Below are 27,345 nucleotides of genomic sequence, written 5' to 3' on the forward strand. Positions count from 1 at the left end.
AAGAAGAAAGCCATTGTTGAAAGCAAGTTTAAAGTTTGTCCAAAGGCTTGTAGGAAACATAACATGGGAAAACTACACTGTATTCAGATCAGACCAAAATGTCTGAGGAATGCATTTTTAACGCATCCTTCAGAAAAATGATTTCTTTACACCGATTCCTTTATCTTTGGATGGAAAGGAATTTCACAGAGATATCAGTTTATTTTTACCGATTTTTACTAGAAAAATGCTCAAGAAGAAAATATTCCTAAAAATATTCAAACTGGAAAAAATATTTTTTTATTGACTTATAAAACATGTAGATAGTGCAAAAAATTTGCATCTGCAGATTGATGCTGGCAGAACCTGACAATAAGTGTCCACCTGAAATATTCCTTTTATTAAGAACTTTGTTGTTATCACATCATTCACTTTCAGCTCAAAAATGTTAGGTATCATTGGCTAATTATTTTATCTTGTCCTGTTTTTAATCTAATGTTTATCAGAAAAAATGTATTTGACAAAAACCATGTTGAAACTTTCTGACAAAATTAAGACACGGTTCAGAGGTGACGGGAAGATAGATGGAGATAAATGGAGACCAATGCCAAAAAATAGGCCTGGAGAATAGAGCTGGGTATGAATTTAAAAACCCAACCAGCAAACTTAAAACTTTGTTTATAATTTTGTCAAAAGCCTCTTTAAGCCACTGACATTAAAACATTAGATAAAGAATTAAATTGCAAAAAGAGCCTTGAAGATATATTCCGGTTTTTCTGTATCTGCACTTGCATTTCAATGAAAACTGGACCTATTCAGACTGAGAGATTATGCCATCGTCACAAGAGTTGACCTTCAATTCAAGCCTGCTTTGTGCTGCCTCTCACTATCAGATGGCAGCCATATCTCCATCGAACTGCACCTGGCAGAGAACTGACACCGTCATTTATCAAACTGACAAAAGCTACAACAAATTCTAACTCATGAAAACAACATGGTATGTATACGTATTCAGAGATGTTATGTAATGCACGCATCCAATGCACACTGAGAAATTTCTTCCCTCTGCCTCCACCCACATATCTTGCATTCCTACATCATGTTGAGGCACCTGATAGGAAGGTCTTCAGCAGACTGAAGAGAAAGCAATATTTCATCTGCTTTATGGAGCTGAAAGGATGTTAGTAGTGGTCAAAACAGGGCAGAAATGAGGCTTTAGCTCTGCAGATGACTGAGCAAAAACAGCAGTAAAAGATTTATGTCTCGTTATAAACCTGAAGCTCTCAGCAGAAGGTTTACTGTTTTTGGATTATAATTGGATCAGTCATATTGCAGTGATCCATCATGACGCACTGCAAAGCCAATGGCTACTTCAGACTATTAAACAATCTTCGAAAACTGTTAACAACCTGAATCAAACCTGGTCTCTGTATTATTGTCTGAGTATATATACACACATATATATATATACTCAGACATATGTCTGAGCATTTTGTGTTATCTACTCAGACAGATAACACAACAGATAATAAAGCTGTATTTATTTGTATAACATTTTACTGTTTTTGTGATGCCTACATTTAAAATTTTTAGAGAATTCTTCACATGATTTTTTTTAATACCTTTTTTTTTAATCTAAAATATTTTAAATTACCCTGTGCATGAATGATGGTCTGCAGATGAACTTACCTGGGGTAATTTTAAAATGTCAGTCGATGCCAGTCGTTGATTCAGTTTACAGCTGAGTCCGATAAGATGTGTGTAATAAATCTTATATAAAGTAAATAAACTCACCACAACAATTTTTGTGAAAAACTCTCTTTAATCTGATTTTTTTCAGTGAAGGGGGCATCATGTGTTGAGAAATAATTGGTGCTCAGGATTATACAAAAGTTGAGGAGATCCAGCCTCAGGTTTTAACTGCAGCAGCAGCAGATGGCATCAGTAATTACTATAGATTTCTGAGTTTGGCTCCTGATGTGTTTACTGTTTTTAGAAACACCATCAGCAGTTGGCTCCATCAACCAGGAAAACATCTAAATCCCTGGATTGAAACGCAGCTGGGAGAGATGTCACCGGTAACCGCTTGCAGTGGTTTGCCGTGAATGGAGCCGATTACTGCGTTAAAAAACAAAACAAAAAAAAACAAAAAAAACAACTTAATGCACATCCCACGAAAGCCTGAGCTGGAGGTTCAGGTGACTCATGAGGCTAATGGAGGTGCACTGAGCATCACACACAGGTAGAAAACAAGCAGGTACGACCATTTCCTGCTGACTTACTACCAAGTCTGATCTATTAAACTAAACAAATAAAAAAAGAGGAAAATGTCTTTGCAAAGAAATGAACTGAAACAGTTTACATTTTCCTAATAGGCATATTTCTAAAGCTTCTTAAGAATGAATAAGTTTGCAATTATGGCTGATGAATAATGCGGTAGAATAAATATCTGAGTTTTCAGCATTTTCAGAAAATGCTATAATTTAGATGTTTTCTTTCAGTTGCTGTACAGCAGTAGAAATGCTTATGGTGCTGAAACAGTGACCGCTGCCAGAAGCAATAACATAACGGCCAGTTTTTCAGTAATAAGGCAGCCAAAAAAATGAGATGTTTTTTCCTGAAAAGAAAAAAAAAAATCTGCCAAAAAAAAAAGAGAAAAAAACTGTTATCCAGCTGCTGTGTCCAGAATGGTGGAGCTCGATTCATAGGAATGAATAAATCCATCCAGATACGATTGATTTAAGATGCCTGATTTAATTAGTGCTCAGATATTAATATAGGTCTCTGGATTTAGACAGTATTTATGTTTTAACTGCAGTGAAGATTCAGTGTCTGAGGGGATGTTGCACATTTACAATGTCTTCCAAATATAAATTTTAATTTGTTTTTATGAAAGAATAAGGTCTAGTATCTGAATAAAAATCTGTTTTCAAATTTTAATTTGTGAAGAATATAACTGCCCATGTATAGCTTTCCTTTAGCTTCACAATAATGTACAACTTCTTGATGGGATTCTATTTAAATGGGCTAAAAAAAAAAGACATTCAGATTAACAGTTTAAAGGAGCACAAAACAGACTGTGTCAGTCACACACACCCATTTTTCTCTTTTTATTCAGTGATAAATAATTTCCTATCAACATAGGCTTTATGTGTAGACATCCGATCAAGGCAAGAGACAAATTAGAGGGCACACACGTTGCCACCATTAGAAAATAATAGCAGAAACAAAAAAACAATGAGGTAAGAAGTTCTCTTTTTTTTATACATTTGTGGTGCTTCTATGTCTGTTACCTATACTGTTGAACGCACAGTGCTTCCTAATACAGAAATCTTGCCTTTTTTGTGTCTGTACATTATTAAACAGAAACAGGTCATGGCACAATACTAGACCAACCAGAGGCAGAGTGTATAGTTTAGCAGTACACATCATCAGACCGAGAGGCAGAGAAGCCGAGCAGGAAACAGAAATAGAAAACAAATACCTAAGACTTAGCAAACAGAGCGGCTGTGACCGCTTCAACACACACAAACACACACGGTGAATGAAAGATCTGCGTCTCAGTAGCTTATATGATGCCCGATTCAGAGTGCTTAAACATAAACAACTTCAGGGAGGCCATCTACTATCCAAAGTGATTCGATGGTAGATGATCAGATGAGGAAGAAGCTTCAGTTTGAAACTTATAGAAATCACTCCATGCCTGAGATAGAAAGCATGTTTAGGCAAGACAGAGCAAAGTGTTTGTAAAGGCAATGATTAATGAGCAAAACATTAACAGGATTAAATTAATGTCTTCTGTTATTAATCACTTGAAAAGGCGGCGAATGTAGAAATATGCATGTGCATATTTCTACGTCTTGTTATTGGGTTGTTGATTACAGAAAATAACTCATAGTCTAGTCTGTTTTGCTTACAGCTGAAATTATAACGATCCATCTTGATTTATCCTGAAGTTTAGAAACAGAAAGAGCTTTTTTGCACTGAAAAGAGCATTTTGGGGTTTTTTTAAACCCTAAAAATATTTCTTTTTACATTTAAATACGTCTGAGAAATTAGTGCTAAATATTGTGTTGACAATATAAATCATGACTAGCCAAACATTTTCAGTCTTTCTTTGTATTGTAAAAGTATTCCCAGCAGCCCAACCAATTTTTTTATTTTTTGGTAAACAAATAGCTTTTCCTACCAAATTCTGCAAGCAGGTTGTCCTTTGTAACGACAACAATGCACACATTTCTATTGCATTGGTGACTACTGTTTAATATACAGTGCAACTCTAAAATGAAGTTAATTTTCCTCTTAAGTAAATGGCAGATTTAGGCTTTAATTTTGTATTTTTTTATTTGACTAATGTTTATTCTGATTGCAAGAAATATAAACATGTTTCTCTCCAATAGAAAATCTATGGAGGACACTAACAAAAATGTGTGATGACAATGAGGCCTTCTAATGTCAAAAACGTGGAGCTCATCAGATGTCCAACAGGAAAAAATTGCTAGATTAGAAGGAAAACAGCCTAAAAAGTGTTGCATCACACAGGCATAAAGCTGAACCAATAAATATGTTCCTCCTTGTCTTATTTCACTGTGAACTTTATTGTAAAGAACATTGATTTTAATGCAACACAGATCCATAAATAAAAGCCAGAGGAAGTGAGAAATTCTGTGTTTGCATTAGTCGAAGGATGGAGTACGACTTGAGATCAACAGATAAGCAATGGCTCTTCCTGACAGAAAGTCCAAGTTTAGTAAAATATTCAAATGGAAGCCCAGAATTAACTTAAGCTGAGGAAAGGCAGTGAAAGCAGAAAGTCCAACAATAAAACTGAATGTGATGTTTCAAAAAAAGAGCTTAAAATATTTCCGATTTTTGCATTAGAATCAAATATTAATACTCATTAACATCCACGCTTGCGCCGCTTTTTTCTCTCAGTAATAGCTTGTTATATTAACACGTTTGAACACTGCTGACAAAGAAAGCTGTTGCGGCAAACGCAGAAGTGTTATATTGCATGCAGTTCTTGACAGATGTCTAGAAAGTTTCAGCTGCAGAGTGAAAGTATTTTATATGAAACCAAGTTGAGAAATGTTCTGTTTTCAATTTAATAACTAAAGACACATAAAATGTATCAAAAGGATAAAGTTGGACTTAATTATTTAAAATCTACGAGGAATTCTGGTTGAATGAGATACTTTTTTTTTTAGGCTACATGGAAATATTGGTCATTGTGGGAAACCAACGCCCTGAACACATGACCCCAAAGATAACAAGGGGCAAGTTTTTCTTCAGCTGGGACATGGAAGAAGGTGATAGATGATGGGAAGACAGACTGAATAAAGAAAAATCAAGAGGGAAGTCACTTAGACAGTGCAAAAGACAAGTGACCTGAGTAAATGTTCACAGGACAGCATGACATCAAGCCTAAGACATGGCAGTGGCAGTATTGTTATGGTGAGAAGCTTTTAATCAGCAGGGACAATAAAGCTGAACCTTCTACTTCATCACTATGCCTGTGTGTGTTCGTCTTTCACATAAAATCTCCCTAACACAACACTGAAGTTTCTAGAGGCGTGAATTCTTTTGTGAAAACCAGGAAGAAGAATCTTAAGTATTTTTGTAATGAAAGCAAACCCACTGTTGCAGCTTCCGTGCACAGCGTGAAGGTGTGTTTGTGTGTGTTGCGTTCACAGACCTGCCGAGCAGCACTACGAGGCACAGCGCCATGCATGGACCTGACCTGCAGTCCCAGTGCCTTCACTGTCATACAAAACAAGATCAGAAAAACCTTCCCCGGCTCACGTTTTATCAATCGTCAAAACTTAAAAGGAGAATACCACTTAATATCAGTTTTTACATGTTTCCTTAATCTTTTATTGGAAAAAAAATCTGTACTGTCAAAATTATAGGGGTCCATCTCAATGTGCAGAGATTTACAACCTTAGAGAAGATTCTGTTTGCTGTAAATGTCATAAATATAAGAGGTGTGTTCATGTTGAAGATGTGAAAGAGAATGACCGGCTTAACTGAGATGTCTAACTATTACTTTGCTGCCTGCAGAAATGACATTATGCATGGTCTTGGATTGAGTGGCATTCTCCTTTATGATGCTTGACCTCCTGTTCAGGTAACCTACCAGACTGGATAAGATGAAGAGGAAGCACACCTGCATCTATGTCTCCTCCACAGCAGGCTGAAAGTGTGAGCCGTAACAGCAGCTCTCCTCGGCTACACGCCTGGGGCCGTGCAATATGGCAGACAAAGACACTTCACACCCCCCTCAACCGATTCTGTTTAAAGGATTGAGTTCAGAGAACCTCAACAACACTAACACTACCTCAGCGGAGAGGTGGTGGGAGCTGGAAGAAGGAAAGAAGAAATTGTACAGAGAGAAAAAAAAAAAAGCAGAAAACTGAAAATAGCACAGAGAAGCTATAAATAGCAACAGAAGCGGCCATGACGAAGCAAATGTGTGCTGAGGGGCGGTTGGAAATCAAGTCGAGGAGTGGTTGTAGTGGTCCTTCGGAGATGTGTGCCATTGTTGTTACTGCGGCTGCCATGACAGCGGCACATTAAGCGCCCGTTCTATCAGAGCGACAACACAGAGGGAGAAAGAGAATCGGCTGTATCTAAAATCAGCAGCGAACTGTAGGGAACTGCGACAGCCTCCATCCTGTTGTGCTCATGTCCCCTTTTAGTGTTTTGTTCATTTATTCATCTCTAAGTAGTTCTCCGTAGAGCTGCGGTCCCTTGAAACGTAAGCGTCGCCTTCCCCGTCTCGGGTTTTGAGGGCAAAAGTTTGTCGTTTTTTGATTTTCAGTCTGAAGTTTTGGAAATCCCATAATACTTTCAGAGCCTCCAGAGTCAGACCCGAGGCCAGGGTGGAGGAGTTCTCAGCCTGGGAGGCAAACTTTTCCTGCAAACAGCAGTCCCACTATGGTGAAGAAGATGGAGAGGACAAACAGAACGTACGAGGAGCCCACCACCGTGTTGTTGGGCAGCTTGTATGGCTGACCTCCCACCTCGTTGATGTAGAAGCCTATTGGGAAGATGAGCGCTGCCATGCAGAACAGAATCACTGCAGGGAGGAGGACAAGGATGCAATTATTAAACTGAATCATTTATTAAAAATAGCATTACAGTGTAAAACCCAGATGTTTACTTAGGCTGAATTAAAAACACACATGACCTTTTTTCCCCCTCAGCATCTGACATTTAAATCAGACAAAACCTGTTTTAGGTCAAAATGATTTATATTTTATGAATGCAGGAAAGGGGTTTGAGTTAGATAGTCTCACCTACGGATAACCATCATGGAAAAAACAAAAGAAATCATCCATAATAACAGGAAGACAATTATCAACCTCAACCATCTCCTTCCCCTTATCAAAATGCAAAAACTGTTTAAATTACTTCTGTCTGAACATGGTCTGAAAGGCTCCTCGTTACTTATTTTGGAGTAATGACAAGGTCATTGCTCCACAACAACATAAAGCCATAAAACATTTGAAATATAGTGGAAAACAAATGCATTTCCTGTGGTGTGATAACATTAAAATTTAAGTGCTTGGCCATAACGGCCAGTGTGTTCTTCATTTTAGAGGAAGAAGAAAGAAGCCTCCAAGCCTAAGACCACCAATCCAACAGTGAAGTACAATAAATCATGATGTGTGGCTATTTTGTTTCTGGTTACTGGTGGACTTTACAAAATAAGGGATATAACGATAAAAGCTCTATATAAACATTTTGAAGTTCAACTAAATCTCTTAAAACTTTCTCATTTAGCAAGTATGATTCTGATGAATCATACTTTCCTAAACTAACCTAAAATAAAAAAGCGAGGAATCAGTAGTTCCTCTTAAAAGGAAAGATCTGGTTTCAATTGGAAAAAGTCTTGAGCAGAAAATGTGCAAATAAAAACAGTAATTGGTTGTGTCATATGAAATATTGTTTTATTTCCCTACATCCTTTTGTTTCGCTAAACAGTTCAGATCATGTAACAAGAATCAGATGCTGCTCTCCAAGTTCAAATACTCCAAGTGCAGGCAACATTTTCTGTCAGAGAAAAGATGTGTAAAAAACTATGAAATAAAATGATTGAATATGCTATGACTATTAACTAACACTAAAAATGTAAGTCATTGTTTGTTTGCACCTTGTTATTTTTGTTTATCATAGTTACTAAGAACTTCTTATTAGTTTCTGTTTTCCTGGAATATAACTAAAATATTTTAAAAAGTCTAATTCTTTTAGTTACCGGCTCGACAAGGACCCCCATTTTATTTTACCGCAATGCAAAAGTGAGAACGTCGGTAAGGAAGATAAAAATAAATAAATACATAAAAGAGAAATGATCAAAGATCTGTCTCTCTATCTGCTCCTAGTTTGTAAAGCATTACAAGAGAAGACAAAGTATTATACCAACAGTCATTTTTATTAAAGATAATTATATTCTAACATCATTGTTTTTCCCTCCTGCTGAACAAACGTACTCAGATAAAAGGTTGTTCAAAAAGGCATCTACATTTTCAGGATGAGATTAGATTCTAGATACAAATTTAGCTAAATTAAAAACGATTAATCCTTCCTGAATACCTGGAAGACTGGGCGAGATTAAATTGGCATTTGTGTCATTTAAGTTAAGTTCAAAACTGATGGAGCGTCTCAACATCGCTGCTCATTTCATATTTCACCAAGAGATCATTTAAACAGAAGTTGTCTGTAGGAGGATTTCAAAAAGATGAGCTCTTTTTAACTTTGGAGTTCAGTGTTCTTACCAGTACCGAATGTGAAACCTGCCCCAAGGACAGCTTAGAGTGAGAGATTTCAAACAGCTCGAAGAAGCGTTCTCCGCTCTTTTGTTGATATTTCAGATGCAAAAATCGACACCCTACTTTGCGAATAACGTCAAGCAGAAGTATTAAATAAATCAGAAATATGGCACAGAATAAAAACTGAATGTGTCTAAACAGATACAAGACAAAACTTGCTTTGTGCTCAATCAAAACTGAATCAGGAGAGATTTAACCTTCAAGCAGATTGTATAGAGAAAATTTAGACGATGTCAATAAAGTCTTTAAATATTCTCAAAGATACTGCTATTTTCTATAGGTTTTTCACGTTAAACAAGGTTTTAGTTCAATTAGAGTTGAACCGAAAGGTGAAAATAGTGACGGAAGAATGATGCGGATTCCTAGTTCCAGGAATGATTCATTATGTAAAAATCTATTAAAGATTAATGTTTTCAAATGAAGAGAGCTTGCACTCTGAAAGCAGCACTCCCGGTGTTTACTGTGGGAGTCTGCAATGAACCCTATGGAGATAAGCTAAAAACAACACAGAGGGTTCTACACAGCATGCATGCAGTAATTGGCAGTATTTAGCAAAAAATAAAAAATAAAAATGGATACTTATATAAGATTTGTACACACTGGGCATTAAGATGTATTTAAACGGTTGATTTTTAATTTTAGATTTGTTCAAATAGAAACACCTTCAAAATATTTCTCAGCAGAATCTGTAGTTACTTGAGTCAAGCTTTGCAGTAGAGTGAAGACAAGGATTTCAACCCCAGAAGCTCATTACTAGATCAATTGTTGTGGTTATTCACACAAAATCAACAAATTACACTCGCAATTGAGTTTTTCTCAAGAGATTGTCAAAAACTTTCTTACTTGTACTAAACACCTGCATCAGCCTTAATTGATGTCAGATTATAGTGTATGGTATAAATACCAAATAATAGAAAGTTGCATTTACCATCATAAATAAGCATAAACAATTCCAAATTATTACCACAAACACAAGAAATTATAAAAAGAATCGTGGAGGGACTAAAAAGATGTTCAATAATCTGTAATTTTAAGAATTCACTAATATTTTAAGAGTTCGGGAACAGGTTTTATCAATATATTCTGGCACAACAGGCCCTGTAAGAGCATTTATGATGTGGAATTGACCCAAAACAAAAATGAGCTTGACACCCCTGTTCTAGTGCGACTGTGTTGTATGTTTGAATGCACACAATTACTGAAAGAAAAGAAAAAACAAAACCCACCGTCACTACAGATTTTTGTTGACCAAAGTGTGCAGCTCAGCAGCAAACATCTGACTAAACAAACTGTTTTCCTTAAACTAAAGGGGTTTTCCTATGCAAGACTTATAAGGACATCTTTCCACCTCCATCTCTAATAACAAAAATCTCATGTTATTCATAGGTTACATCATTTCACTTTTTACTACAAAGTTAAAAAATAATTTGATTTTTTCCACACCTTTGACTTCAGAAGTAATTGAGATAAATGTTTTACCACAAAACAGCTTTCAGAAGAAGTCTCGCACTCGTATGTGTGAGACTGTCAGGTTTCACAAGAAAACAACTCGGCTAAAGTAAAAGAAAGAAGTATCTGTAATGTAATGTTAAATCCCAACCAAGCTTCTTCATAATGTTACAAATTCGCCAACACAGACTTCACGTAAAACCATGTTGCATCTGTACCTCAACTAATGTTTGTGAAAAGAATCATGGGTGATGCATAAAGCTTCATTAATAGCAGCAAAAATTAATCAAATCTCATGAAGAAGCTCATAAGGGAAGACCATGAAGAGAAATAAAAACAGCAAACTAAATCAAGCACCAAAGAGCTGCTTCATTCAAATTTAAACATTTATGAAAAAGCAGCTTTCCATAACTGGAGTATAAAATTAGGAAAAATATAATTTTCTCAAATAGATTTTACAGAAAAATAAACTGTTACTCACAAAACTCAACAGCCCATTGAGAAATACATATTACTGTGATATTTATCCTGCAAATCATTAACGTGTTCATTTGTGAGGATGAAGGATATTCAGACACAGTTCAAAGTATTTCAACTCTCAGTGATTTCTAAATATCTTTTCTATTTGAGTCTTTACATTAATAAAGCCACATCAATATTTGATCATGTTTACTCCTGATTTCACAAGTCAATTATGCAGCAAATTAAATCACCATGTGAATCAACTGGGTTTTATCGTATGACATACAATCATTTAATTAAAAATAAATAGATGCTGTCTGAATAGCTTTTCACCGTCTGCTCTGCTTCAGAGCCACACTGCTTTATTTAATCTCATAGCAAAGGCAATGCAGGCGGGAAATGCTTTCATGAGGCTGAACTTTGACATTTTAACCAGTGTGAGGCATTAATTCTTAATGAAAGTCTCATTATTGAGCAAAATCTTTATGCAAATGGATGTAAAGAGAAGCCGAGGATGAAAAAGCAGAGGAAATCTAATTTTGCATAAAAAACTTCTCTCCCTGAATTATATTTCTAAGACAAAAAGTTCAAATTAACCAGAAAATAGACTTTAGAGAGCTGAAAGACTTGCCTTCACAGTTAAAATTATAACTTTTTCAATCTAATTTGTTTAAAAAAAAAATATTCAAGCAGGTTTAATCAAGTGGAAATTTCATCCATCCAGACAGGACACAAACGATACTGTCCAAAATGCTAAAGATGACAGCATGATGGAAGCACAGATGACAAAAAGAGGAAAGAAGCTAAAGTAAAAGAAAGCATCTCAAATATTGAGATCTCAAATATCTCAATATTTGTGAACATTGTTTCCATTATGAAAATTTCTAATGTCATGCAAAAATTGTGTATGTATATTCTGTACACACTTTTATTCTTTAAAGACTGCTAAAATTAAAGGGTTAGCTCATAAAATGCAGTAAAAATTGTCCTATCTTTCATAAAGTGATGCAAAAAATATGACTTAAAACATGCCTAAATAAGCAGCGGTTCTGCTAATAGGAGTCGTGACAGCTACATTACTTGTTAGTGTGCGGTTCAAGACAATGCGTCTCTTAACAGTAATCATCTCTGTGGACAGCGCTGTGTGTTATAAATCTGTCAAATGGTAAATAAATAAAAAAAATTGTGAAAGACAAGCCTGATGTAATTTAGAAACAGTTTCACCACCACAAAGCAGGGTACTAAAAAATATTGTGTTCGGCTCATATTTTACCCACGAAACAACCCTGAGGCGTCCTAATCAGCATGATGGTTTATCGTACCGGGCATACATCTACAAAACACCACCCTTGTCTAGCAATTGATTGCATATTCTCGCTATAAAGTAAATATCATTTTAGCTCAGAACATCTGACTTTCCATGCTACTGATGCTTTTCTAATTGCAGAATTTTTGCCCAGCAAGCACAGCAAATCAAGCATAAAGAAATTCAACTCATTTCATCCTGACAATAAGGTATATTCAGAACACAATCATTTGAATGTGATGTCTCCTACACTTCTTTGCACTTGAACACATTTGCAGCATAAAGATACAGATAGAAAATTGAAAATCATCACAGCCAAAAAAGGTTTTTAAATTGTTGTGCAATGTCAACAGAGGTCAGGACTGAATCATTTCAAACGTTTCATTTCAGAACTCTAAAATTTTTCATCATAAAATGACCAGAAGTTTCTGCTGCTGTTTAGAGCCGAGTGCAACAGAGTCATGCAGAACCTCAATTGTAGAAGAGCACTGCTGGCCAGCTGACTGAAAAAAGACAAATGTGGTTGTTTTGAAATATTTTAATAACAGTGATTGAAGACAATCACTGTTGTTTGCATAAAATAATTAGTTAAGAAGCAATGGCGGCTACCTGAGTACACAGTAGCTTTTTAAACTCGTGTCATTTTAAAGAGTACAGAACTGTAAATATATATATATATAGTAAATAATTTCTGCTCAATAAGTAACAAGTTTAGTAATTAATTAATCAGTATTTTTGCTCAAGTCCATGAATCAAATTCAAAGTAACAAATATTACATATAATTAAAATGTTCTCAATAATCAACATGCTATCTTTTGACGACAGGAATAACTGTTACTTTTCCGTCTGAAATTAAAACATTTAGATCATTTTTTAAGTCTTTATTTTTTTATTTAGTTTTAGTACAGTGGAAATATGAAACTGCTTTTTTTTCCCCACACAAGGCTTATTAGGCAGCAAATACAAAAGTAACAATTACAACTTCAATCTGACTTGAAGAAAGTTAGCAGTTAATCTACAGTACAGCTTCTCAGCTCATGTTGTTGTTTCCCAGTCATCCTTCAGAAACATCTTTGTGTTGCTAAGCTCAAAGTAATTTCTATATCAGAGTGACAATAGTCTGCTAGTTTCATAAAGCAGAATTGAAACTACTTTCTGTTATCAAATCTATCTTGCGCATTTTTTCTTTATTCCTGAGTTTCTTGGAGTGTTCAGTGCTTCTAAAAGACATTTACTACACAACACTATCACTTGAGATATTAAAGAGTGTTAGTTTACCAGGTGATTAAGAAGTGTTTGAAAAAAATATAAAACTGCACAAGACCTAGCAGGGAACAAATGTTCCTCTGAATGTTTTCTTTTTGCAAATCCTCAGGGTGTTTTTCCTTTTTGTGTCTGAGCCATTAAAAAAAAAAATGCCTCCAGCTTTCAGACAATAATGCGAGCCATTGTGACTTCACATACCACTGCTCCATCAGTGTGAGAGTGCTCGAAGCTGCCGCTTCCCTGAACTGACTGACCAATCGAATTCCACCAACCCACACAGCTTTATAAAACCAGCCCAGGCACAATGCGTGAGATGGAAGAGTTATTGTGGAGTACTGCAAGTGCATCTATACAGAAATATTGTCTGGAGAGAAAAAAAAACAAAAAAACTTTGCAGTTTAAGGGAAAGAAGAAAAGCTACAGTTATACTGTCCACCTACACATGTACCAAACGAGCCGCTACCCTCTATGAATTCAACCATAAAAATCAAGAGGACAATATACATTTACATTTTCTCAATTAATTCAACTGAGTTCCTAAGAACTATAATTTCATATTTTTGAATACAATTTTCTTCACTTACTGCCAGTGAAGGCAATCCAGCGGGCATATTTGGTGGCTTCTCTGCGCCAATGCGACGCAACTAGCAGTCCGCAGGTGACTGTGAGGGATATGATGCCCATGATGATGAAGAAGAGCGTAGTGACCCACTCAGGGGGCAGTCGCGGCGGGATACAAGTCCGCTCTCGTCCGTGTATGGTCTGACACTGCCGGACAAGACCGACCGTAAGAGCGCCTGCAGGGGAGAGGAAAACATGAAAAGCTTTGCTTTAATTTACTTGTTGTATTACCAGATAAAGCAGAAGCACAGTGTTACATTTTTATATTTTATCAGGTAACAGTCACATAATAAGGTGTTCTGTTATGGTTCCTTAAACATGTTACAAGGTTATATGAAGCATGTCCATTACATTTTTTGCACAAATAATTCTTAGATAATGAGATTTGAGTCTAGTCAGTTCTGCCAATTTTAAGCTCCTTGCAGAATAAGCTGATTTAAATCCACACTCCCCAACTCAATTTTTACACTGACACATGAAAATGGCTGCAAACGGATACACAATTTCTATACATTATGTATAGAAATTATTGTTTCTATACACAATGAAACAGTGCAGAGTTCTGCATGACTGTTGCACTTGGCTCCACTTCTGCTGTTTGAAAAGCAGAAGTGGAGCCATCTGTAAAGCCAACATGAATGCAGAAAGTAGTTTCTAAATGATAAGTCAACAACAAAATACTTGTCTTTTCCATGAACAATTGTACAGCACATACAGGCAAACCAGTTGACCAAACGTGCTGGAGTTCAGCCTGGGTTGCTGGTGACAAGCTGCACTAACGCTGCAGTGTCTATTGATTGTTTCTTAACAATCTGGAAGTTTTTGAAATATCCCATTTTCCAGACTCCAATGAACTAACTTATTGCCAAAAAGGACTGACTGATTTTGTCCCCAACGCCATTACAATTTTCAAAATAAAGGCAACGCTACTACCTGCGTACCTGATCTAATCAGAATCTCTGACCTTGCAGATTATAGTAGCTGTAGCACTTTCATGGATGTGGTCAGACAGATTGTCTCAAGGAGGGGGAGTGGGGAAAAAAGATATTTTGAATTATCACCATTTCAACCATTATGGCAGCGTAAAATGTTTTCCACACTTGCAGCGAGGGCGAAGATGAGATCTATCCTGCCAGTTAGTGCATCCCACACAGCTGTGACATTTCAAGTCATGTTGGACAGAGCTGCCGCAGTTTTAAAAGGCTCGGTAAATATGAATGTGCAAGCTGTTCATATTCAGCTCAAACTATCTGACTTTATCTCCTAAGATCTCGGTTAAAGGTCATGGAAAATGCAAGCACACATCTGTGATCAAAATGCTCCACTGTACTTATCTATGATTAATCAAGACAAGAAGTTTAATGGATGCAAGCATCAAACCGAGTCATGAGACAAGCTCTGACAGAGTGTAAAGGCTGGTGCTAAAAGCAGGTCCATGCTTCTCTGGAGGCGTCTTGTTCAATTAAAAGCACAACCTCAAGGGGATTTTCTACCTGAGTAAGCAGAACAGCTTCACTTTGTTTACCTCTCTGCTGACCACAGGTCTCTTTAAATAAAAGGTGGGCCCTCTAGCATACTGCACAAGGCAAGAAGTACTCACTTGAAAAACAAACCGTCAAGCAAGACTGATTTCTTCTATTGCAAGACAGAGGATAATGAGGTTTGTCAGGCTGTCGTTCAACTTAATGCTTCATTAGCTGCTGGGGACTTTTAGATCCAGATGTCCCAGATAGTGATTAGAGTTGTTGCCTAATACCGTCCCAACAGTTCATATCAGTAGCCTTAAAGTGCAGGAAAAAGCCCGCTACTTTACATCAGCATCTCATAGTCAGCATTTAAGTAACAACCTACAGCTCAACAATGAAGTATTTGACTCTGGAAAACCTAAAGCACTGTTTCACCTTCCCTCCCTTAAACATGGAGATAAGGTCATTGCAGACAGAGAGGAAACTGACCATTCAATGCACTCTCTCTTTTATTGTAAAGTGTGAAAAAGAATCAGATTGTTAGGGAACACCACGCTTGGTATCATTTTAAAGATGAGCACTGACCTTGCAATTATATCAATCATTACAAAAAATCAGTTGGACGTACTCTGCTATAAAATGCTGAGACGATTAAAACCTCCCTACTGACATCAACATGTAAATGAAGTTGACAGAGATGGAAGAAAACATAAACGCTGCACTTTCAACCTACTAAATCTCTAAATCTGGAGTAACAGTTGATTAGTTCCTGAAAAATCCTGCACCGGGTCAAACTTTAAATGATAAAATATATATTTTTTGCATTAGACATCAAAATGACAGAAGCAGAAATCAAACAGTCATAGATCAGAATCAGCTAATTTTACTAACTGCATCAGAACTGAAAACAGTTTTTTTTGTCTGTAATTACAACTACAAACCATACTTGATGCACTTCTTTTGAGCTTAATAAATATCAGATGAAACCGTATTTTTTCTCATATTTCTTGTAGAGTAAAAAAAAAAAAACTTCTTTGGCCAGGAATTGTCTGCTAAGTGCATTTGTAATTAAAACAGGTTTAAATAGACTTTTGTTGAGCGGAAATCTAATTTTCAGTTAAAGAGATGTGTTGAGTGAATGTAATTTGAGTTTTCTATTAAACAAGAAATAGTCTCAAGTGACTTTTTTAAATCACTCTGGCACCTGCTTGTTTGTCATTTTATTTTTCTTCTAATCATGAAACGTACTCCGAATTGCCTTCTTGTACAATATAAATAAATAAAATTACCTCACCTTTTTTTCTAATTATGTCTTTCTGTATTCTATGGTTTAGTTTGTAAGGTAGCAGGGCACAATTCATTAAAATAACAAAATACTCTGTTTAAATTCTCAGTCCTACAGGAGTTTGTCAAAATATATGTGGCAACTTAATTTCATTGTCAAACAGGTATCCAGAATGAATATCTGAGTCAGATAAAGTGATCCTTACCTGTTTCAAAACTTTTTTCCCCCCCAGAACACATTTGTTGTTAAATGAGCAATAAAAACACAAAATAACCCCTTCACTTAAGAGGTGGGCCTTTCTAGGCACTATCATAAAAGTTCAGAGGCTCAGTAGGTGGGTGGAAGGTAGAATGGGACAAATATGCAAGCTGGAGTTTCAGGTTCAGTCTTCGTCTGGCAAATCTATAAACAATTTATTCCTTGTTAGTTTTAAACTTTGTGTTTAATGAATATGAATCAAAAATCAATTTAACCGCAACAAACAACCAAAGCCCATGTGCTCTCTCTGGCCTGAGAGTGCTGAGAGTTATGCAGACTCCACCGAGGAAATCCTGTCCCCTTTATACCGCCCAGAGAAAACACGCTTTTATAGTATAGCAACCAGCTTCCCCAGCTTGGCTAGCTCAGAAAAAAAAACAATGCCTGTGGTTTAAAAGAAAATGATGTAGATGTCTGCAATGGCTCTGATAAACTGCAGGAACAGCAAGCTTTACATCTACACGAGCTTACATTGAAAAACCTTCAATTTTAGCACAAAAGGTGGCAACTTAATAGATGTTTTCACCAACTCTCCTTGATACTAATGTAGTTTTCGCAAAATGTAAAACATGCCCCACTTAACTGGTACATGACAGGCTTAGTTTACTCAACAACACTTTTCTAAAGTCATTTTGGTGTTACAGAACAACTTTGAATAAACAAGGCAGAAAGTGGCAGGGACTAGTTGAAGGGGAATTAGACTATTGCTGCGGGTAATAGAAGGGTTTACGACTGTTTTCCCTGCATCCCCTGACCTCCTGCTGTTTTACCAGCATTCAGTGGGATCCCTGCCATACAACAGGCAGGCACGCTATGCTAAATGAACGCAGGTAAACAATTCAGCGAGGAGCAAGAAACACAAACTGTTCCTGTCTAAATATCAGTATTAATCAATCAGAGGTGTGTTTTTAAATGCATACTTTTCTCTAATAAGATGGTTAAACAAAATATGACCCCAAAAACAAAACATTTCATGACACATTTAGCTGCAGATTTTTACATAGCCACAATAATTTGTCAGAGAAATTTACTTTTATATTAAACTGGAAGGGTTAAAACATCAACTTCATGGTCATGAAGAGTAAGGCCTGGATTGAGCTTACAGACAATCACTAACACATGCCCTGCTCACACCTGGCATTCACAGGCGTCTTGGGTAATTCTATAAAGAAACGAAGGTAATGAGCACAGCCAGGACGCACAGACAATGACGCATTTAGCCGGTTTTCCCCTTTTGTCTGGTCACACTTAAAAACAAAACCTCCAAAGAGGATCTTTTTAATCCTTTCAATTCAATAATTCCAATGAAACAATAAAAGAAGACAAAAACAAGCTGAATGCTTGTTCTGAATAAAGTAATCCTGGTTTCACACAGCAGATTCAGGCTTTTATCCACAAAGTCCTCCTGGGATGACCACTTTTACCCAAAACAAAACAGACACATTCACGCCTCCTTAGTGTAAAAACTGACAGAAGCTCCGTTAGGTGTTTTCTACAAGTCAGAGGGACAGCTGAGCTCACACTCCTATTCCAGGTGTTAAACCACAAAAATCACACAACATAAACAACAACAAAACTGTCTTTGTGACACCCTGTTCACTCACTATGTCAAAGGGAATAGTTAAAGAACACAATCCTGTTAGTTCTGGCGTCATCAAATGTTGCCTAACAAAAATTAATAACACTGAAAAATTATTTCATTTGTTATATGACAAGTAATCAATAACTCTGTAAGATATCATAGAGGTATAAATGGTTCATTTAATGTAGAAAACCCAAAATAAATCGACCGGTGACTGAAAGTCATTAACGGACAGAGAATTAGTTAGTCAGGAACTAAGAATATATTGTATTTTTCCAGACAGTGAAAATTTGCCTTGCTGTCAATAGGAACTCGACAAGGTTTAAACTCTTGTAATTGGTACATTTCTGTAAGTAACTATCATGCATCAAGTTTTATTTTCTTTGTTCTACACAAAGTGCAGAAACAATAACAAATCTCATGAACAATTAAATGAGTAATACGTTCTAATAGATTTTGTTTTCCTCATATTTCCTTCATTGTGGTTCTGCTCTCAGTTTTGGGGAAGTTGACTCATGCAATATAATAGATTAAGACCATTGATCAAACTAAAATAACTATGAGCAAACTCCTGCTGGAGTCACAGCAGGAGTTAGTTGCTTTATAGTTTTCCTTTAAGGCAAACTATAAGTAGAATATATGTCATTGCAGTAAATTATCTGTTGTCAAAGCAGATATGAAGGGTTCCCAGGATGAGCATAACTTGATGTCTGGTCTGTATAAAAATGTTCAGATTCTTTTTAACCTAAAATAATAGGGCACGAAAAGACCAAATCTCCAAAAGCAAAAATATTATATAAAAGCAATGCAAAGATTTTCCTTCAACTCGGTTATAAATTGTGTAAATTTAGAACCACATTGCAATTTGACTTTACTCGCATGGTATAGAAATAACAGACAGCAATGATTAAAAATTTCCCATTTCCCATGACGCTGCAAATCTCCAAACGCTTATGATGTCAGATAGTTCAGTGGAAAGACACACTGCCACTTATAAAGAGGTGTTTCAGAAACTTAATCTGCTTCTTTCATTGATGAGAGACAATGGAAAAACGACAACAGTGATTTGATTTTATTCGGGGACGACAGGATGCTGTGGCGCCGACACAATGTAGAGTTAATGGAGCGAATTGAACAACCTGCAGGTGCTGAATAACATCCAGTTAGCTCTCATTTTACTCTGCGCTGAAAACGGATGTAATGTTCCAGCTGAGGCGTTGGTAATAAATACACAGACAAGCAATCTAAATGTGTACAAGGCAGCAGTAGCTTGTATTTTATCTGATTGTATTTTATCCTACATGTGCTGAACCTAAATAGAAACAGGAATGTTTTTGTTTTCAGAAATGAAACGCTTCAATTGAAATTAATGCAAGGTAGAACAAATATTCATGAGTGCAGCATAATTATGCCTTTTGGCTAGAAATAAAGAAAAATTATCTAAAAAATAATATGTATAGTCTACAAATCTCGCTCACGCTGTAGTGCTCACTATTACTTACAGAAAATAATGGGCCAATTTACAATTTTGAGCCCCTGCTCTTTTTCACGCCCCCATCATGCCCTGCTACCCTGCCGTCAGCTCTGCACTCACAATGATCAAAACACTCCTCTCACCATGTCTTGGCCCAAATGAGAGGAAACGAGCGCCGCGTCTGCTCAGCTGCAAGATGATGATGCTGTCATTAGTGAAACACCAGGGGTGCTGCTGTTTGCAGGCTCAGGAGGGATGAGTCCAAATGGCCTCTGAACCGTGGTGGGCGGCAAGAGGTAAGCTAACGTACAAGACGACTGCCTTTTTCTGCAGCTGGAGGCTTTTTAGCCACTTTTATTATTGGGGCATTGACGCGCAGCTGTGCAGAGCCAAAAATCCGCACACTAAACACAGTACATAAAATCATGAAAGCTGAGGGAGGCCAACAACGGTGACTTCACCAATCAGAAAATGACCGGATTTGAGTTTACAACAAGTCAGTCACCAGTCAGGGTCAAACAATCTGAAAAGCAGTGATATCTAGTCATTAGATTTTTGAAGTAGCTCTACTACAATCACAGACTGTGATAAGTCTATGCTCAAAGTTTAAATAAGTCTAAAAATCCTTATAGGCTGACAAAAAAAACATCTTATTTCTTATTTGTTGAGCAGCAAAGCTGTTCTCTCTAAGAAGGTGTTGATTTTCACATGATTGCCTTTTTACTAAAACACAGAAAATCAACCTATAGGCTGTAGAGATGTTATAATGAAAAACATGTCATGTCCACATATTTTAACTGCGAAAACACCTAAATAAATAAAAAGTGTCTTAATGGAGGCACAGCATAAATTTGTCATCACAAAATAACCCAAATACATTTTTAAGAATGTCTCTCGCATAGAATGAAGCATTACTGAATTAGGCAGATCTGATGTCAAAATAACTCCTTAAACAAAAGAATAAATATACATGCCAAATACTAAGGATCATTATCATAATGTCACAAGATGCATTTTCAGCTGTGATTATCAAACAGCGCATGAAGCAGCACGTTTTTGCTGAAAAGTTGTGCTGTCTCTCTCTAAATTACACTGAAATGAGGGAAAATTCAACATTAAGATATAAATACAGTGTTTAAAATAACATTAATGAATGAATGAATGTCTTCATGGATATCTTCATTAGTCATGCCCTAATTACTTTCAATTGAATAATGACACAAACCATCGGATTAATTGTTAAAGGTTCCTCCATCGACCTTAATTAAATTAAAAAAATCTGATTCCTGCTTTCAATGAGTAGTTCTTTCATCTTATGTTAAAAGGGTATCTATTCTATTTTAGGATGAAGCACAACCTATGATGACAGGTGAGAAATAAAATAATAGGCCCTGAGAAACATTAGAATATAGTTTAGATTTTCCACCTGCAACACAAGAAATAAATCAATTCATAGATCATTTCCATCACCTGCAGGCTAAAGGTTTCAGCCGGAGCTGCTCAGCATCCAGGTTTTTAGTCAACAGATGAAAAATATTTCACATTTCAAAATGGTACTTTCTTCACCTGAGGCCAATAAACATTTCCAAGTCAGTGGCAGCTCAGTTTGTGGTCTCTGTCCTTGCCTGTCAAACTCTCTCAATTTTGGGTAAACTGCAGGAGAGAACTGCTGGCACAGCAGGCCTGTAACTGGACGATAATGGCTGGCCTGGTTTCAGCTGCTCTGTAGTAATAACACTGTGTGCCCTTGTGCTTTGAAAAGTGATACTTAAAATAAGACAATTTAATTGTGTCCCATTTCATCTATTTTTGGCTAAATCACCGTCACACTAACTGTGGACCAGTTAGAACAAGCTGCAGTTTGTGTGAATGTTTATTTCACCCTCTTACAGATGTATGTTTTTGCTTCTTTTTTATTTCTTACACAAATGTCTCAAAGCAAGCAAAATTTAATGTCAAAAATAACTTAAGTCAACACAAAAACTGTCTGCAAAAGATAATTTATCAAGGGGTGAATGGTACAGAAAAAAGTGAATTTTTTTTCCCATTTATGTGACAAAAAGTATGTAAAAAGGTGAATGTTTTTATAGCCCTGGTTACTGACATGACTGTCTAACCACATGCAAGATAGAGCTAAAGTGGTTGTTCCTATAACAAAGGTATCAAAACATGTTTTCACTTTATTACACATATGAATAAGAAGCACATGGAGAAAATCAGGGTTTTTCTATCTGAAGGAAAACTTCAAATGGAGGCAATATAAACAATCTAAATGTGGCAAGAATGAAATGGTAAGGTTGAATAATACCTTACATTTTATTCATTTAAAAAAAATCATCAAAAAGTGAAAACTAGGGCTTTACAATTTTCAAAATGTTCTGGAGACAATTATTTAAGAGTCGGCTTTGATTAATGGCTACAAATAATCCTGGTGGTACAAATGTAATAACATTACTTATCATTTATGTTCAGAACCATTAAATCCACCACAAGGACATAAAAGTGCACCACGCAGTCCTACACTCTGAGCAGCAGAAAATTGCCTGACACTGCTGTGACAATGACTCTGCTTCGAAGCTCTGCAGGAGGTTGGCTTTAGATGGTAACGAAAGAAATGTGAAGCATTAGTGAAGATTTTGCTTTGCATCTGAATTCTGTCTGCAAACTCTGTAAAATACAGAGTTTTTAAGTGGCATTAAAGTATATACAGTAGATGAAAAAAAAAATTTTAGAGCCATTTCTGAATCAGGTTTTATCAATGGTTAACTTGCTGTTTATTGTAAAATAAAAAAGAAAAACAGATTTAATAACAGTGGGAAAAACCTGAAGCAAAGACAGATTTGATCAAAGTCGACTGTTTTCTCAATGATGTGAGAACAAAGTCAGTCAGATAAAAGCATGTCAGACTAAAACCTCCAATAACACAACAAAAGCTGAGGTGCTGAGCTCAGCTGATTGGCGTCAACCTTTTTGTTTAAACTGAAAACTGCATAAAAATTAGCCTGTGATAAAAAAGAGAGCTATTTAGAGATTATTCAACAATATCTGAATATAAACTAAATGTTGAAAACGTTCTAATTTAATAATTATAAAAAATTATAGAAATAATAACTGTACACTAATTTAACATATGAGTAAATTTGTACAGCTATTGAAACAAAACAGATTTTGAGATACTTTCTTTAGACAAAAGACCTAACTTTTCAGCGCAACACTGTATTTCGTTACACCTCTGCTGCAACGTGTCTTTCTTCACTTCCCTCCATGCCTGCACCATGTTTACCCTGCTAATGTTCTTTCTTGTAAGTTGGTTATTAGTAGCTTTGATATTAACTCATTGATAGTCACTTCTAATAAAGGTGTCTGCCAAATGCATAAATATAAACTTTTGACTTCATTGTCATGTAACTGAAGGTCAACAAGTTCTCAATAATAAATGTAAAAGACAAAAATTATACCTGTAAAAATCCATATAATTTCAGTGGCAGAAATGTAGAAACTGTTGAAACTATTACATCATCCATCCATCACCTAAGCCAACTTATCCTTGCAGGGTTAAGGGCAAGCTATACCTATCTCCAGTGTCCATCACAGTTCAATTATTCTAAATATCATTTTTTAAAATGATTAACACTGTGGTACTTTACCCAAGGTTTTCATATAGTGAAAATACCATAATGACCCATGCATCAATGGTTATTATATTTTACTTTTCAGTGTTCTGAAAGCCAATAGATTTTTTTTATTCAGCATAACTTGTTTGTACCCACAAAACGAGCTGAGTTAGTAAGGAATGCATTTCAATATAAATGTGCAATATCTTGCTTTCCTACAAGTAAGCTGTTATACAACTAAGTTCTTTTTTAGGCTTTGTGTAGAAACACAGTACCCAAAGCAATTAATCTAAAATAAAAACACATTTACATTACAATGAAAGCACTGTCAGAGAACGAAGAACATTTATTCTGTTTGCATGGAAATTGCACATTTTAGACAGAAGCAGGAACATTATTGAAGCCACCAAAGAAACAAAATGAGATGTGAAGATGAATCTCGGTGCTTTATCACCCACACATGTGATAAGACCATTGAAGATGGGACAAATGAGAGAAAGGCAGCCTCTGTGAGAGGAAGTGAGAAGACTGATAGCGAGTTGGAAGTTGTTAGCTGGACAACTTCCACTCCAATAAGAACACCCACATAATCCACAACACCGGCGTTTAAAATAGCAAAGGTTCAATTTTCTGTATAAAGCCAGTGCAACTCTGGGGATTTGAAAAAGTGGACAATAAGAGGCCGATTGCACAACGGAATCAAACGAGCCGCATTGTAGACAATGTGCCCATTTCATTAAATCCCATTATTGCTTCTGCACAGATTATTCATGTCACTTAGTTACAATCCTGACCCACATATTAAGCTGTCATTCTGCGAAGAGAACAAAGAGTAGCAGCTGTCCGTCAATAGGCTGCATGTGTTTTCAGGAATGGTGCATTTAAAGCAAGCCGCACGTGCTTACACTCGCCATCAGCACCAGCAGGTCTGATTTGACTGATTAAACGTTCGCAGATTCAGCTGATCATTCAAAGGTCACTCTCAAATGTCAAGATATCATTAGATATCACAGGAATGAAAATGGCTTTTCAAAAAGGGGTTTTATCGATAAACAGCTCAAGAGACGAAAGGCCTTGAATATTGATTGTTTTTACAACTGGTTGTTCTTCAAAAAAACAGCTTAGAGTGAACATGGTGACAAGTGCAAATCACTTAAACTGTATTTGTATTATAATTAATGTTTGATTTGATTGTTTTGTATTTTTCAGTTTTTTCAGTATTATGACTTTAACTCACTATGATTTTATCAAGTCGCATTCATGACAAAGCACTTTGAGCAACACTTGTCTATATAAGCAGAATTCACTGACTGTTCTGAGGACTATTGGATGTTAAGAGGAAAAAGTAATTGCATATTCTCCAATAGAGGTAGCAGTTTTGAATGAAACAATAAACTTTAAAAGAATTACAAAATTGTGCCTACTTATGCGTTATTAGAGCATATTTCTTTGATCATTAGCTGATTAAACTCAGCTTAAAGGGCATAAAAATGCATGCTGTTTGTTGATGGGTTTACAGACCGAAAAACTGAGACTTTAAGAGTTGATGCATTTACGTACAACTGGATGACTTCTGATTTTTCATTTTTTGTCAGCGTCTGACAGATCATGTGGAGCATTTTTAGTTTAGTCAAGATACTAACAGAGCATCACTCTGGTCTGGTTGTCAGCTTACCTTGATAATACTGGCTCAACTGTTGCAAATGTGCAATACACACTTGAGAACTACTGGGCCTTTTAATAAAGAAATACTTAACTTAATGCCTTTCTGCTGAGGGTTCAAATTAACCATAGAATCCAGGTTAGGTTAGCGAGAAGTCCATCTAGTTATTATGAAGAAAAAAAATCCTACTTCCAGCACAACTACATGGTTCAATTAAGTTGCAACAACTGCAACTTTGGCAATGAACTAGCAAACATCACCAAATATTGTACTGATACAGTGAATCCAATTTGCTTATTTAGTCAAGCTATATTTATTGCAGTCCATATCTCATATCTATTCATTCCAACAATTTTCTCCAACTAAAATTAATTTGGACAGAATATTGTTAATCAAAAGAACGTGGAAGGCTGTTGGTTTACCTGTTGATTCACCAGTGTTGATCCAGTCTGGGTTTGCAATGCTGGCTATTGCAAAGATATCTGCAGCCAGAAACAGGCATCCTGAAATGATCGTCAGTTTATCCATGTCGCTTGGAGAAGAAGCGGTGAATTTCGGCGCAGGGGGAAATGTGGTAGTGGTTGTCCAAACGTGACCCGACCCCCTCCCGCCCCGGCTGTTCAGAGAGACTCGGGGTGGGCTGTTATCTGTCCAACCTCGCCCCCTTCAACAGGAGCCTGCTGTTGAGGGTCTGCTGTGCATTTTGCAGCAATGTTAGCCCCTTCGCGTCAAGCAAGCGCGAGCCTCCAGCTACAAAAGGCTCTGACGTGACGCACAAAAGCATCACATCTCAAAAGCCCGCTGAAGTCCAGTAATGTAAAACAAAGGCTCGCTCTGCGCCGAGGCCCCGGACTGGTTGTGTTGTGGTTCGGATCCGCTTCGGAGCAGCCGCTGCAGCAGCAGCAGCATCGGGTACGGCTGCTGCTAGCAGACAGCTAGCTAGCTATTTCCCAGATTCGGGCTCGGTGAGCCGAGCTGCGGCCCAGAGGCTGCTCGACGGCATTTCACACACAATGTCACACCTACTGAAGTCCAGGGGATGAGGAGCGAGTTCCCACTCTCCGAAATATCCGCGTTTCGAGCGTAGGTTCACGGTTACCCGTCAGGAAAACGAGAACCCATCACCCTGTCTCGCTGAAGAGAGTCCGTTCTCCTTCTCTGCTGGAATAGCATCTGGTACTTTCAGCCCATTAGCCAGCCAGCTGCCCTCCTCTTCTCTTGCTCCGGACCTCAGCCAGACGCTTTAAAAACACCGTGAGTTTAAATGCCCCAAGACGAGCGATGAATCGGTGCCGTTATTGTTATGCTTTCCACCCGTGTGCCCACCACTAGCTGTGCCTCCCCTTCAGCCGAATGACATCAGGCGGACCCCCCCGACACAGCCTCAAACACACACAGACAGCGTTCAGAGGGGGCTGCGGCTCTTCTCGCGATACTCTGGAAGAATGGGGGGTTGTGTTTTCATGAGTGGTCAGGGTTGAGGCAATTATTCATGATGTACAGTAGCCCCATGGTGCAAAAACACAATAGCGTGTCTCAAAGCACTCACATTTAAAAATAACAAACAAAAAACGAGTAATAAAAGAGAGCAACGTAGTTTGCAGGGCTATTTAAGAAAGCACAAGCAAGTGATGTACAAAAACGCAAAAATAATAATGATTCCAAATATGACTTAAAAACGTAATTAAAACAGGACAAATTAAGCTGCAACATTTAAAAACTAAACAGGACGAATCTGTGATGTTACAAGCTTCTCACTGATGTGCATTCCATGCAAAAAAGGGTAATGTTGGAAAATTATATATATATGTATTGGTCACAGACTAAACAGGATTGAGGTGTGATCTTTGACTAGGCAATTTTAACACATGAATATGCTTTGATCTAACCACTGTAGCCGAGCATGTGCTGTATTTGTCATGCCAGAAAATGAGCCACCACAGTCTTAATCTGTGTTTTGCAGCCTCTGTGCTCTTCTTTTGGGTTTTGTGGTTTGTTTTTGCTCAGTTCATCTTCTCATCAACTCTCTTTCTTCTTCTTCTGTTTTGTGTGTTCTTCCTCCTCCTGAAGAAAAACGTCTCGTTGAAT

The 27,345-nt window shown here is 36.9% G+C and overlaps 1 protein-coding gene across 1 annotated transcript; it reads right to left on the bottom strand.

The window, feature by feature from the left end:
• Positions 1–3,074: 3,074 nt before the first annotated feature.
• On the bottom strand, positions 3,075–26,647 carry mosmoa (modulator of smoothened a). The gene is made up of 3 exons (XM_055035916.1): positions 25,680–26,647; positions 13,879–14,091; positions 3,075–7,057 (listed from the first exon to the last, which is right to left on the bottom strand). The coding sequence occupies exons 1-3, from the start codon at positions 25,783–25,785 to the stop codon at positions 6,873–6,875; spliced, it is 504 nt and encodes a 167-aa protein (XP_054891891.1). The 5' UTR covers positions 25,786–26,647; the 3' UTR covers positions 3,075–6,872.
• Between the last annotated feature and the right edge of the window lie 698 nt (positions 26,648–27,345).

This window comes from Poeciliopsis prolifica, unplaced genomic scaffold (genome assembly GCF_027474105.1).
Source record: "Poeciliopsis prolifica strain line A6 unplaced genomic scaffold, Auburn_PproV2 SCAFFOLD010, whole genome shotgun sequence".
In the NCBI taxonomy this organism is placed as follows: Eukaryota; Metazoa; Chordata; class Actinopteri; order Cyprinodontiformes; family Poeciliidae; genus Poeciliopsis; species Poeciliopsis prolifica.

Excerpts from the sequence above, each read along its gene's own strand:
- mosmoa (XM_055035916.1), bottom strand. The coding sequence starts at position 25,785 with ATGGATAAACTGACGATCATTTCAGGATGCCTGTTTCTGGCTGCAGAT. Across the intron at positions 14,092-25,679 it reads CAACACTGGTGAATCAACAG|GCGCTCTTACGGTCGGTCTT; the intron begins GTAAACCAACAG and ends TCTCCCCTGCAG. Across the intron at positions 7,058-13,878 it reads CTGGATTGCCTTCACTGGCA|TGATTCTGTTCTGCATGGCA; the intron begins GTAAGTGAAGAA and ends TCCTCCCTGCAG.